The sequence below is a fragment of the Colius striatus genome, chromosome 7 (genome assembly GCF_028858725.1).
Source record: "Colius striatus isolate bColStr4 chromosome 7, bColStr4.1.hap1, whole genome shotgun sequence".
NCBI lineage: Eukaryota > Metazoa > Chordata > Aves > Coliiformes > Coliidae > Colius > Colius striatus.
The window spans coordinates 37,566,136-37,580,841 of NC_084765.1; the positions used below are offsets into that span (position 1 = coordinate 37,566,136).

The 14,706-nt window shown below is 35.9% G+C and overlaps 1 protein-coding gene across 4 annotated transcripts in view; it reads right to left on the minus strand.

Annotated features, from left to right (window-relative positions):
* The window catches only part of EFL1 (elongation factor like GTPase 1), a 76,261-nt gene that overhangs the window by 16,294 nt on the left and 45,261 nt on the right, over positions 1-14,706 (minus strand). For all 4 annotated transcript variants that reach the window (XM_061999505.1, XM_061999503.1, XM_061999506.1 and 1 more), the window contains 3 exons: positions 8,623-8,754; positions 6,042-6,189; positions 2,019-3,022 (listed from right to left, as the gene is read on the minus strand). In XM_061999505.1, the coding sequence (XP_061855489.1) occupies positions 2,019-3,022; positions 6,042-6,189; positions 8,623-8,754 (1,284 nt within the window). The remainder of the gene's footprint in view (positions 1-2,018; positions 3,023-6,041; positions 6,190-8,622; positions 8,755-14,706) is intronic.

Sequence of the window (14,706 nt, forward strand, 5' to 3'; positions counted from 1 at the left end):
ATGTATGTAAGACCAACTGAAAGAATGAAGTTGCAAAAGTCAGTAGTTTATCATGTGTTAACTGTCTTACTGGATAGGATGCATACTTTTCACTTCCCTTAATTAAGATGCAATTTATTAGCTTAAACTCCCATAATAAAAATGAAACCAATGAATTTGTAATGAACCGTGTGTATGTCCATGGTTATTGCCACACAACTACCATTTACTAGACTAGACTAATTTGCTTGCATGTCTGAGTCCTAAATTACACTCATTAAATATATATATAAGTGCATTAGAAAAGCCATGTTTCCATTTGGTTTTATGGCACAACTGATGAGCTGCTGCTTGTTAATTACATCACTACAAGCACTCATGCTTTTGCATTAGTGTGTATTTTCAAACACAGTTACATCACATTTTTGTGGCTTGAAAAATCAATCACTTATAGTTTGACACAGAGATTCATAAGTATGGTGCTATTGTGCTCCTGGAACAGTTACATGTTAACACTACAAAGTCCAACTTTGATAGGCATTCTTACATGTTACAAATAATTAAAAAGAGTTTAAAATGCCCACGTTCTATGTCATAGCAAGTTGTCATTTAAGGTAATGCGCTAATAAGCTTGCTGCAGGACACTTTCTACACAGCCCACTAAAGAGAACCTCTAGAAAAGGACTGCATCATGCATCTGTACAAAACAATCTATGATTCGAAGGCATTTCTTTTCCCTATATGCAACAATAAATTTTGCTCTTTGGATCAGTTTGTTTTGTGTAACTGCTACTATTACACTTGTGTGCACAACAGCTGAGATCTTTACAACAAATTACCAAATCTTTAATTATTGCATGTTAGATATACAACTTCTGTCATGCTTAGTATAGTCAAAGTAAATTTATTGATGGCTTAAATGCAATGGAAGTTAATTTGAAGAAAAACTTGTTGCACTGGATCAGATTCAGTGTTCAAGCAACCCCCATGGAAAACTCAAAGAACAAATGTTAGGGTATATAAAGGAATGTTGTAAGTAGGTCAAAAAAACCAAGTTTAAGCAGGTGTAAGTGGTACAAGTGACACAAATTCGGTATGCATTGGGTTTGCAAAGTGAGCACTTACACAACAGAAGGATACAGATACTACTAAAAAAGTAAATTTACCAACTGGACTGTAACAATAATACTCTCTCTTCTTCCTGATTTTACTTCCACATTAATTATTATATTAAAACATCTTGAAATGACATGTATTAAGATTTTGCACTCAGTTTACAAACAGTTGAGGTTCCCTCATCTCTCCATGGAACTACTGTTTAATTATGAGGCAAAACCCTGATATTCACACTTACTGAAGCTGATACCACAAAAACATCATAAAAAGGCAAGATTACTTATCTTGCACTTCCAAAAAAGTGAGGCATTGCTACTTGTGCATATGTTTCAGATCAGTAGAATCACAGAATTGCAGGGGTTGGAAGGGACCCTTAGAGATCATCTAGTCCAACCGCCCTGCAGAAGCAGGATCACCTAGATCAGGTCGCATAGGAACATGTCCAGGTGGGTCTTGAAGATCTCCAAGGAAGGAGACTCCACAACCCCTCTGGGCAGCCTGTGCCAGGGCTCCCTCACCTGAACAGTGAAATAGTTTTTTCTTATGTTTAAGTGGAACTTTTTGTGTTCCAGCTTCATCCCATTACCCCTTGTTCTGTTACTATCTACTATAGAAAAAAGGGAAGTCCCAACCTCCTGACATCCACCCTTTAGATACTTATAAATGTTAATAAGATCACCTATAAATATTAATGAGATCACCAGTAAGAATACTAAATTTTCATTCAGAATATTATAAATACTACAGGCATCAGAAAATTATTGTACATTGCACAGAAGAACAATAAAAACTTCTGACAAAACTTTTAATCAAGTTTTACTTACTGATTAAGTCTAAAAATCTATAAAATCTCACTTCTAATTTACAAAATCTTGGATCTCAGGAAAAAAAATCTTGACGAAGTTTTATTTTGTCTCTCTTACCTAAAACTTCCGCAGTAGCCATAATTTCACACGTGTACATTGCTGCCATAAGCCTCTGTGGTTTTGCTTGCAAAGCGTAACGACAAGCTTCCTTCATGGTGGCAATCAGTTGTCCAGAGAAGGGACCATAACAATCTGCAAGTGAAATTTCTCCCTTATGTTTACTAACTTTCTCAGGTGACTTTGAAACTCTTTGACTGCTGTCCTGGTGTTCATTCACACTGCAAATTGCATCAGTGCAACTGCTCGTTAGAGGAGTATCTTCATTTTGTTTATGTTCCACGGTATCACATTCCCCCACATGCTGACTACTAGTTGACAGTGTCTCTCCACCTTTATTTATTTCCCATTTTTCCACTGTAAAACAAACACCCATGAGAGGTTCCTCACACATGGGACCTGAAAGCGTAGCCAGCTGAAATCCACTTACTATACTGTTGTCAAAGTCTCTGTAGTTACTTACTTCTTTCACAGTGTTCCCAAGGCACTGCCACACGGACCTTTTATAGCCCTCAAAATTGTATAACAAAATATTAGGCCCACACTTCCGTGGTCCAAATGACCAGATCTGATCAACAGCATTTCTCCACTTTCTTCCCTGCAAATGTTGCTCCAACTTCTGTTTGAATTCCTTTATCCTATCCAGAGTCTTCTGATTTATCTCATGAGTTTTTTTATCTTCATTCAGGGATGTGTTGAGTTGCTCCATAGTTCGAATTAAGTCACTGTTTTCTTCAAGAAGGCGAGTTACCTCCTCGGGAAGCGGCACTGCTCTTACGCTGAGAGTAGCCTGTTTATTTGGAGTCGATATTGTAACGAGCCCATCGGAATCGACCTGAACTCCTTCAGGAATTTTGGTTTGGTCCTCTTTTGTTTGGTGTATGACAGCAACTTTCTGCTGTTTTCCTATTTCTTCATTCACCATATCGACTTTTGGAGGTCTTGTTATCGTCTCTCGGAATGGTATAATAGGTGCTGATACACTAATCTGTACCTTGGCAAACCTACGAAATAAGGTTTGAAAATTAGGAGGAGGTAAGGCAATGGCTTTAACATGGGAGAGATGTTCTTTATCAAATCTGATTGCAACACAGATTACTAGGTAACGCATGTCAAGTAACTGTTAAAAACTTCATGTACTTCAAAACAGAAGCATCGCCTCCTATGTCTTAAGAAAGATTTGGCAAGGAAGTGAAGAATATAAACAAGACAACATTGCTGTGCCTCTGTGTAAATCACTGGTTTAACCACATCTTGGAAACTGTGTGCTGCTACTCTCTCCCCTCAAATGAGATTCAAGAGAACTAGAAAAAAAAAAAAGGAGAATAAGTATGATCAAAGATATGAAAGTCCAAGCAGCCTTCAGATGTTTCAAGGACACAGTAGAGGTCTACCAAATCTTGCGGGGCATGGGGAAGGCTGATCAGGATTAACTGACAACCAAACCACAACAGGCCTTGAACTGGTCCTGAACTGAAAACGATTAAGTCCCAGGAAAGCATTACAGTTAGTCTGTTTTTACTCTTCCCCAGACATCTGCTCTAGGCCACACTGCTGCAGACATTCTACTGAGCCAGAGACACTCAATTTGAACCACTACATCTGTTTATACAATGAGATGCTCTGCAAAGACGAAGCACTGGGTAAGCTGAACAGGCTTTTGTAAAGAAGTGTGGAGCCATGGGTTCTATAATCTTGTGGGTTGAGATCAAGCACTTTCTCTGTGGCTAGTGGAGTGTTGCCCATGTGCATGAAACTAGCACTGCAGAACAGAAGCAGGAGGAGCATTAATGCAGGAAAAAAGCCTCTGGGGAATTTTTACTGTGATCATCTAGTTATTGTTTGTTTCTCATTCTGAACAGGCTAATTTAATCCACTCATGCTTAGTATTTACAATGATCTTTGGATAGAAAGTTCTAAAAATGTCTATTGTAAAACGCAGAAAATGAAATGTGCAAAGGTCTAATTTATCATTCTATTCAAAGGGAGCTAATTAGGAAGAAAAAACAAAAACAAATTTAGGGAAATTATGCAGAACATCCATATTTAATCATTTAGATAAACAAGGATGACTGATCTTTTATTTGTTTCCATGTGTCTTCACATGTTTGACAATAAGTATCACTTGAACATAATTTTCTAAACACACACTAAAAGCTAAAATTAAGAATGTGCCTTTGAAAAAGTTTGATTAAAATCTTGACAATGACAACTCACTGTAGTTTCAACTCAGCAGAACCTCTTCAGTTATTACTCCAAAAACATTAGCTCTTCAAAACTGAGTTAATACAATTCCCAGGCCACAACTTCAAGTGTAACTTAAGCATTTTCAATAATCTTTCCCAACATTTTGAGGAAAAAACTTGTGGGTCACGTTTTAAGGGTAATATACATCACCTCCATCCCTAATTCACAATTTGCTATTACAAAATGTGCGTGCTTAGAAGTGAAACATTTGTACAGAAACACGTACAGAGCTAATATAGTATCATTTCAGACCACAACTTTTCCTTTTCACACTTCAACAGTTAGCTGTCAGAAGTTTACCACTGTCAGAACTTACATGGAATTCATGAGGAATGGTGCAAGACAGGATCTCATTCCTCACTTTTACTTCCACAAAATGGGGAGAGGAGGAAGGGACAATTTTTTGTCCCACAAGTTAACATGGAGAGATGACAGCTAAGATATGCCGAGTCCTCAGAGATGACTAGAAAGAGCAGGAGCTAGTAAACACACTTGCTTGCAACTCCTTTTGGGAGCTGAGATCCAAGTGAGAAAAAAAGGCATCATGAACCATGTCAAGTCCAAGTGCATCAATGGTGGGAGCCTTGCTAGTCTGTGCCCTCAGGTGCTTCTTTTTTCTGTTTATGATGTAACAAGCACAATGTTTCTGTGCTTTGGTAGTTTGGAACACTGACAATGTTTTCTTGAGGAATACATGTAAGTGATGCAAAACTGTAACTCTTTCCAGTTTCTAAATCTCTTAACAAAAGACAAATTAGATGACAACTCAGGAAAAAGAAAGTTTACTAATGTAAATATAGAGACTGCTACTAGCTGCTCACTACAATCATATTACCTCATTTCCTATTATTTTATTAGTTTTTATTCAGATTTTAACCAATGACAATAATAAAGGCATTTATACACCTTGCTATGCAACTGCAGCATAAGCGAGGTGCAACCAACTTTGTTCTAACATTCACGAGGCATGTAACACTATGTTTTTAAAAGCAGTAAAAACACATTGCACTAAGCTGTAATGAGGAGAACCATTAAAATATACATACAATCTTACCAGTGATTCAGTCTAACTTCCATAAGAAGTGGCTGTTATCTGATATTAACTGAAATGAATGTGAGTATAGGAAGACAGACATTCAACCATTCATCATCAGGTTTGCATTTTGGTTTAGAAGGAAAATTACAGTAAATACATGTCGACAAAAGTACCAGACTTTTCTTAGTAAAGTTATAGGAAAGGACTATTTCAGACAACTGTTTTTCTATCATTTGAAGAAACGTTAGCAGGTACTAAATGTATGCATTTTTGTGCTTGCAGAAAATATTGCTCATTAACAAGAGAAGATTAACATGTAAAAAAAACCCCAGCAATGTAAAGGTCAAAGGAACAGGATAGAATGTGCACATATCATTTTTGTCTCGTTGCTTTCTAATTTTTGAGAGTTCATTTGCTAGACATGATTCCTCTCACAGTTTTTATTCTGTACAAATAGTACATTACATTCTTAACTGGAGTTCTGAACCTATTCCTGCATATCATTTCTAGAACATGCCCACAAGTTGTACAAGAGGCATAAAAGTGATGAGCTAGTGGCGTCTGCCCAAATGTAGGTAACTTTATATCTCCAAAAAGGTCCATTTATGACCAATGGTACAAAAAGCTGGTAGATGTAGCTTCTATTTTAACAGAATATAAATCAAAGACATGCATTTGACATAGTAATACAACAGACACCTACTGAACCAAAAATATTTCTTCCTTCTTGCCCCTCTAACCTTTCTTTCAGGTCATCCAAGCAGCGCTGAAGATGAACTTCTCCTGCTGTCACTAGCACATGCTCTCCTGTCTCCTGGATTAAAACTTGGACACATGGATCAGCTTGATTTAAAAGCTTCATTCCTCTGACCAGCTGAGGCATATCACCTGGCAAAAGAAGGTATTATTAGCAAAGTAATGCTGAAGAGGAAATACTTTAAGTAGGATATACTTAAAGTGAGAAATATTAACAGTCATTTTTATGGAGGTTTAAACACAAATACAAACTTTAGGAACACACAACAACTTTTAGTTAAGTCCTGGGGTCTTTCTGTGGGCAAATTTCTGCTTAAGAGTCACACAGTGGTGTGCCCTAAGAGCAGCATCTGGAGACATAAGTGATATTAATAATTTTTCACCAAGAACTTATGTACTGATGAAAAATTCACAGTATACAATCATAAGTGTGGTACACATCTGAATGAATTGCATATTTTTGGTCTATAGTTTTATAATAGGTTTAGTATGCCAAGCTAGCTATTTACTGTGACTATGTTATCTTGTTTGCTATATACAATTAACTCCAGATACAGCTCATAAACAGCTCAGAAGCAATAAAAATTTTAAATGGTATCAATATGCAGTGATTAAAAATGTCATGATTTCTCTCCTCATTTTCACAAATTATCAAGAGATAGAACCTTTCTTATTTATAACAGTGGTTCAAAGTCATCTTTTTTCAGTCTTTCATGGCTATGAGTAGCAACCTGTAAATCGCTTCAAAGACATAAATAATAACATGTTAACTTTACTAAAATAAAAGCAAGAATGATTCTGTATAGATTACTTAGAAGGCATAAGAGCGAATGAAGTACAGGAAGGATTTAAACTAGCTGAAAGCCACTGAAGCTTTAATGCTATTACAACCTGAAAAGGGGAAAAATTGGGAATGTGAGAGGTTTTGAGTGAAATGAAACACAGCTGTCTCTAAATTGAAGGTGTTTAAAAAGAGTTGCCTAAAAGTTAATGGAGACTGAACAACCACAGCTGAGTCAAATTTGGCTAGATTACATCAAGGCTATGCATAAACATCTCATGTCAGCAGCCTTTCATAATTAATACAATTTAAAAAAAATAATTATGATTCTTTTTTCTTTTATATATGGGATAAAGAATACCCACAGGCCTTCTAGGAATGCATATTCAGAAGGAAGAGTGACATTAAACTTGTCATTCACTTGGAGACTATTAAAAGAAATATGATATTGCAATGTTAAGCTTGTAAGGGTGTAATACAAAAGTACCCTTGAAAACCAGACATAAAAATAAGAAGTGGAAAAAACACAGTGCTAGTTCACACAGTCAACTCATTGATCCAAGACTTTCAACCTTGTCTTCTGCATTGAGGATGAACAGATTCATGGTAACCACAGAGGAAGATTTTCACATAAATGTGAAGACATTCAGCAATTTTGTAAAACATGCATAGCAAAAGAATTTGTATTTATCTGAGTGATTTTTCCAAATAAGCAGATGTAGTTTGGAAGTACGTTTGGTATGCCAATCTAAGCCACTCATATGTGACAATGTGCTAGGGCCACCTGAAGACTATATGCAGCTCACTGATCAATTGACTGTTTTCATGTTGGGCCTGTAATGGACAGATTTTGTTTGTCTTCTTGTTACTGCAAGAAAGCAGCTGATTTTCAGGAATCTTTTACAAGCTTAGCTACCTTTCAGAATTCTGTCCCTCTTAATAAATTTAGTTCAAAGCATTGATTCCGACTTTAGTAGGGAGGAAAGATTAAGCAATGGCGTAAGAATGATACAGTGTCATTTTCTCAAGGAAAAAAAAAACACATTGAAATCTGTCAGCAGTTCGGGGATTTCATTCCTTTAACATTTTCAACATAACATTACACTCAGAAGAACCAGTAATTTCCAGTACTTTCAAAACTGCTTTAACAAATGCAGGATGTACAATACAGGATTATCTGTTATTCAAACACACTGGACAGATAAGCTGTCCAATCACTTTTTAAAGACATGTAATCTTAGTGTTACAGAATTCTGTAACTGAACAGAAAGCCGGTTATTTGGTTCTATTAACACTACAACAACAATTGGAAATTGGGCTGAAATTCAAGTATATCCAGAGATAAAGTACTCTTTGATTGGGGTGTGGAGTGTGTGCAAAAATTAGAAGCAGTACTGCAAATCTGTACCACAAGCTTAATGATACAGCATAAAAGAATGTCAGCAAAAGTGAAAAACACAAAGGTATACTTACCTTCACAGTAAAGGAATACTGAACATTTAGCATCACGTAGTGTCTTATGTGTGGAACAGCTAAGTCTGACTAGAAAGGGCATAACAAGGTCTTCTGTATTTCCCCACCTACTGAGGCATGAATCAACCAACTAAAGAAATTCACAAGGACAATGAAGTATGGGCCCCTGGGCTGCATATATATCAATTTTATCTCAGGTCAGTCTCTGAATCAGTGGGTAGAGCATAAGCTAGGCAAATCACTAAGGGTGGGAAGCTGCATTGCTGTCACACTGAATTTGCATTACCATCCCCATTCTCCTTCAAACTTACTTGGATGTTTTGGTTCAACAGCTACCCGCACAATTGGTGTAGCTTCAAAGCTGAGAGGTGTAAATGGTGGACAAGCTGGTGACGTTGACAGTGTGGCAGACTTGAGGACAAAATCCTGTAGGCCTCCTATTCCTAACAGAAATTGGATAGAGAAAAGCAAAACAAACAAAAATGTTTAAAAAATCACCCCCTGTCATATTAAATGAGACTGAAGAAATGATCATCAAGCTAAAAAAAGCTGAAGTTATTCTAATTACAAAAAAAGACTAAAAAATTCTTCACTGTTCATATAAAGTAACTGTTAAAATACTTGCCTGTAATCTGGGGACTCAAGTCTCTAGCATGGCATTTGATATTTAGTCTAACAGTTCCCACTGCATTCCCTCTGTTATTTAAAAAGGCAAGTTTATAACTGAAGAACAGAAAGCACATGAGTATTTTCTTCCCTTCTAGTATGTCCAGCCCTTTGTACAGCTCAGACTTATTTTTGGTGTTTTAAATTTAGAAAAATTTAAACTACAAGAGACCTGCAATGGTCATCTAGTCCAATCTCCATCTCAAAGCGAGGCTAGCTCCAGAGTTAGATTGAATTGCTCAGGGCCTTGTCCAGGCAATTTTAAAAAAACTTTAATGACTGAGATTGCCCAGCCTCTGTTGGCAAGCTCCTCCAGTGCTTAATTACTCTAACATTGAAGAATAGTTTTTCCTTTCTTCCCATCCCTTCCCACTCACCCCCTTTATGCCTATTTGGGATTCCTTGTTTCTGCAACTTGAATCTTGTACAATTTAATGTATCACATAGTAAGCTATTCATTCTAATCCTAATAAATATTGCAAAGCTGGCAAGCTGGAGAAAACTGAGCTTAAATTGTAGTGATAAGAAAAAACATAGAAAAAAATATTAGCTATAAATCTGCAAAATAGCTGCTGTAAATGTGTATTTAGTCTTGGCTGGCTGGCACATTTAAGACAATTTGAAATTATTCCCTAAAAATTCCTAACCAACAGGACATCATTCATAATTTAGTCAGAAGTCTTTATTACTCAAAGAAAACAAATAAAGCTGATATTGAAATATACAGTCACTTTTCCCGATTCTTCTTCAATCGGAAGCAATGAGCACTGCATTAATTGAAATGGAGTATAAATTAAATGCACATGTATCTTCTTATGAGAAAAATGGAAACTTTTAGCTCATAACCTATAACTGCTTAAAAATTAAATGTGCATTTGTAGATTGCATTGTATGTGTGCTCCTTCTTCCTCATTCTCTCCTACATGCCCAAGTAGAGATAAACAGAGAAGTTCTTAACCCCAGCTCTCCATTACCACCCTAATATTTTCCCAGGTTCTTTTTTTGGCTTAGTCTTCTTTATTTGAGGCCAGAAACAAAGAAGGTCAGCTTCCACCCAATGAGATCATGAGGGAGTTCAAAATCTGAAGAGTCAGTCTGATGCAGAGTTATCATCTGCAGAATCAGGCTGCTTCTACAGCTCTGAATGCCTGGCCAGGAGGACATGCCAAAACCCAAAATGCCACTATTTAAGAAAAGCTGCCCCAAAGTAACTGGAAGTAGAGCAATATTCAGCATCCTTAAATGTAGGATAGCAGATGCTACAAAGAAAATAAATCTGTATAAACCCTGTGTTGCACCTGACCTATGACCAGCATGTATTTCCTCTTTTTTTACTTATTCAACATGTGGTTTGAATGAAAAACAAATGCTGGATCATCATCACCACCAGGGACTGAAAAAAAAGGGATGGGTCCATTTTATACTGATCTTCTCCAGCTGGTAAAAGGAAAATGATTTAGAGGGGGAGGTGAACAACTTCTTTTCACACTGTAATGTGAACCAGAGAAATCAAGTTACCAAACCTTACTTCAGACTCACTCTTTTCTTTACACACATTACTATACTCTTACTACCATAAAGAAAATGTGAAGCTGTCTGCTCTTTCATTTCACCTTTGAAGGTAAAAACACATGAATTAAACTAGTGTCTGGCAACAATAATTCACTAAAAATAAAAAAATCTGTCAGTTTTCACAAAAATCTGTTATTCTTACAACCTGAGTGGTTTAATTGTTTAACCTTGTGAGCTAGCACAGAGCAGTCTCCAGCCCTGATAAATCTATTTATTTAATTTACAAGTATTCAGTAATAAATGTTGGCAAAAATCCAGAAAGATTAAAGGTTCTTGGACATTTCTTAGAATAATAGGATTATGAGCAAGTAACTGCTAATGTATTTCCTGAATAATATCAGAGGAATATGTAACATAACTAATTCCAAAGTACTACACTACATGTCAATGGAAGAATTCTACTAATCATGCTGATACATAAAGCTTAAACTTATTTATTGCTCATGTCACTCAAATTTACACATACTACTTAAGATCACACATCTCAAACAGGTACTAATATGTTGATTACTTGAATGGACTTAGAAAAGCCATTCGAAAATTAAGCTTATGTCTCTCATTTTAAGATTGTTTTTGTCCTGTTTAGCCCTTGAAAAAAGACACATTTACTTCACATTTCTTTTTGTAATACAATTTTCAAAAACAAAGTACCAAAGGTAAGAAAAAAAATCTGACAAGGCATAGAAGTTGGGACAAAATACTGCTGTTTCGTTTTAGGTTAGCTTCAAGAATGAAATACTAACAAGCACTCAAGTATTTGTGAATAGTTATCTCTAAAACAACCTGGCCTACAAAGCATGCAGGCTGTCACACAAATTAACATGCACAGTGGTAGGCAGTTTGTTGCATATTGCTTTTATTTATTTCTTTTTAAGAAAAGCTGGAGTTACAAATGTCTATAGGAATTTTTAAACATACTAATTTGATCAAGAAACTGTTTTTTGTTAACTCTGCCTGTGGTGCGTCACCTAATTTCTGTAAAAAAGAAAATGCTAAAATCTGGCTGTTCAGGAGAGTGTGTAAACTTCAAAGATGTAGAAGTTTATTTAAAACTCCTTATTAGAAAGATCACATACTTAGCTTATACTGGGTAACACTACTTCTAACGTTGTAGCAAAGCCTTTTCTTCCCAGTCAGGAGTCAAAAATCACCTTTACAGATTTTTATAATGTAAAACAAAGAGTCTTATCTACTAAACAGTTACTTTCTTGTGCATAGTGAGATTAAAGAGACTACAGTGTAGAGAACTGCAGAACAAGCTACCCATGCTGCAAAGTCAAGCCTACCAAGGGATATCATATGAGATTTGACAGTAAGAATGAGACTGTTTTCTTACATTCATCATCTAAATGCTTTTTGTCCTACTGCAGAAGATTTTTGTTTGAAAAAGCATTCCCACATACTATTGGTCAATAAAGAAACACAGTGCCTGATCTCAGTTGGACTTGAATAATAATGGGCGCTGAAAAATACCACTGTCTGGGGCTCTATGTGCCAAGGACTTCACTGAAAGAAAGGTAATTTTATAAAGCTTAACACTCAGGCAGGAACACCCAGAGCAACATTAGTTCTAAAAACTTGGTAACATTTTAAAAAGAAACAAGAAGGACTTCAGGTATTATTTGGAGATACAATTTTTACATGATGACAAATTATCTCTCATGTCCTAAGGAAGCCAATCCTATACATAACTGCTCATCAACTGATCTTTGCTAGCATATATTGAGTACATCAACATTTTAAAGAATTTGCTTAATTTTTACATAGACTATAATCTGATGTGATGACAAAGTATTAACAGTGACCAACAATAAACTTATTTCAAAGAACTGGTTATTATTTCAACAGTAACTGTCAATCTGCACATTTAAAATAAGACTTCCTCTTAACAGACAAAGAACTCTCAACTGTATACCTACTTGCACCACCAGTGTTTTTACCACATGACAGAAAATAAACGTTTAAAATAGATAAGAATATCATGACCAAAATTTTCAAATGAAGTAGGAGACTGAAGACAAGGCTCCATTTACTTTTTGCTTTTATGTCTTGCTGGTAACCACTACACCTCAGACAATAATTTTGCTTGCCTTTAAAGTTAAAGTATACTTTTCCAGCTGAATTCAGCTATAAAGATCTAAACACATAATAGATCAGTTTCAAGATATATGTCATTTGTTTCCCTTGATGTAGCAAGAGTTAGCATTTAATGTTCTTTCAAGATGCAAAAAAGGAAGTAGACACTGTCATCATGCCTAACTTTTTCAATCAGATAATGAAATAATTTAGTTTGCAGTGTGAAAATCAAACAAAGAAGAATGAAAGCTGTTTAAATTTTAACTTCTGTCACATTGTTACTAGCCTCAACACACTATTTCAGTGGATCTTTATCTTCTCTCATTAATGATATCACCACTTAAGAATCCTTGGGAGACATGTCAAGCTTTGGACTAAGTAAAGCAAAAAGCTAACATTAATCTCCCCAGTAAGGCTCTATTTCCACTGAAATATTTCTTCTAAATGTTGTTTGTTCAGAAAGATCAGGACTTCACAATATGCAAAGCCTCTTGGTTTAAATGCTCCATGCGCTGCACTAAGTATCACAGAAGAAACACTACATAAACTCATTTATAATCCATGTAAAATGAGGTATGATGCAAACTTGTAAATTGATAGAATCTGAAATCTTAAAATGATCACGTGGTTTTTGTCTTAAGGGAGTGTATGAACAATAACCTCTTTCATTTTATTTGGGCAGTAACACAAATACTTGTATTTTCATCCTTCTTGAGAGAGACTTTCAAAGAAATATTTTTAAAAGGTGCTTTAAGAAATACACATGAGAAAACAAACTCACAAATCCACCTAAAAATGTGATTCTCTCTTAGGTATATCCAGTTTCTCCTTAAATAGGCTAAAAGCAAACTAAAACAAACTGAAGGGAGAATCTAATTGCCAAATAATATTAATACCATAAAAATAATAATGGAAAGGGCTCCATATCAATCATCATTCTCCTTCATACCTAGTAAAAGCCTAGAAAAAAAAGGGTTGTTGCACGGGGGAAGTAGCTTTTGGTAGGCTTAAACTCAGTTACAGTAGTATGCCTTTTAATATTTGAGGTATCTTATAATGTTTTACAAATGACTGGGATTAAACAATGCTAACTACAGGGATTTTGGACAAGCAGCTACTATGGCTTCAGAATACCTTATATTACACACTTATGGCCTCAGATTTTAAGCATGTTTCTCTTGAGTCTCATGGGCAGTGCAGAGAGACATCTGAGGGCAGAACTTGACCTTTCTATATTAGAAACTGTTTCTGGAAGGGAAGGGAATGTAAATCAAGACACAGACCACATTCTAGTTGAAATTTCATCAACTTTTTCCATAATACACACCACATGTTAGCATAGATTGCTGGTGAGCCTCCCCTTCTCATCTCTAATTGAGCACTTCCCCCTCAATTGTTCTTACTTGCTTCTGAGGCAAATGAAATTGCTTGTATGGAAAACAGAATATTGTAAAGTATGTGCTTGACTTCAGTCATTCCCAGTACTTCACAATCATTTTCCAGGAAAAAAAAAGTTCATTCAATATTCTCAACTTTCTTTTGTATTTCATTTCCTCTTTCCCCCAGTGTGTTTTTTCTGAGAGGAATCTCTCAAAATCACCAGTACCCACTGTAGAAGCCCCTGTCCCAGCTTCTTCATGAGTTTCATAGAAACACGTTCTACTTCAATGTTCTAGAAATGAACATGCAGAAACCTTGATTCAGTTCCTCACTACAAAGAGCAAGTTATACTTGTAAAACTTCTAGGTTCACAGTGGTTTGAGGGCAAATTGAGCATAACTTTGTGATCAGATGAGAGTAAGCTCAGCCATATTATTAATCATGTTACAACAAAATTCCTTCTCCCAAGGGACACAATCGCGCAATAAGAAATTAAATGCAGTAAGAGACTTTTGACATAAGAAGCACCTACTGAATCATTGTGCAGTAAAAGATGAAAAAGTGCTAGGGCGTCCTATTGAATTCTCTTAGGAAAAAAGACTGGAATTTCAAAGAATAAAGCTGTCTGTTTTTAAAAGAACTGCAAGGAAAGCAATAGTATGATCTAATAACATGTTCCACTAAAATCTCCTGTTGTGAGA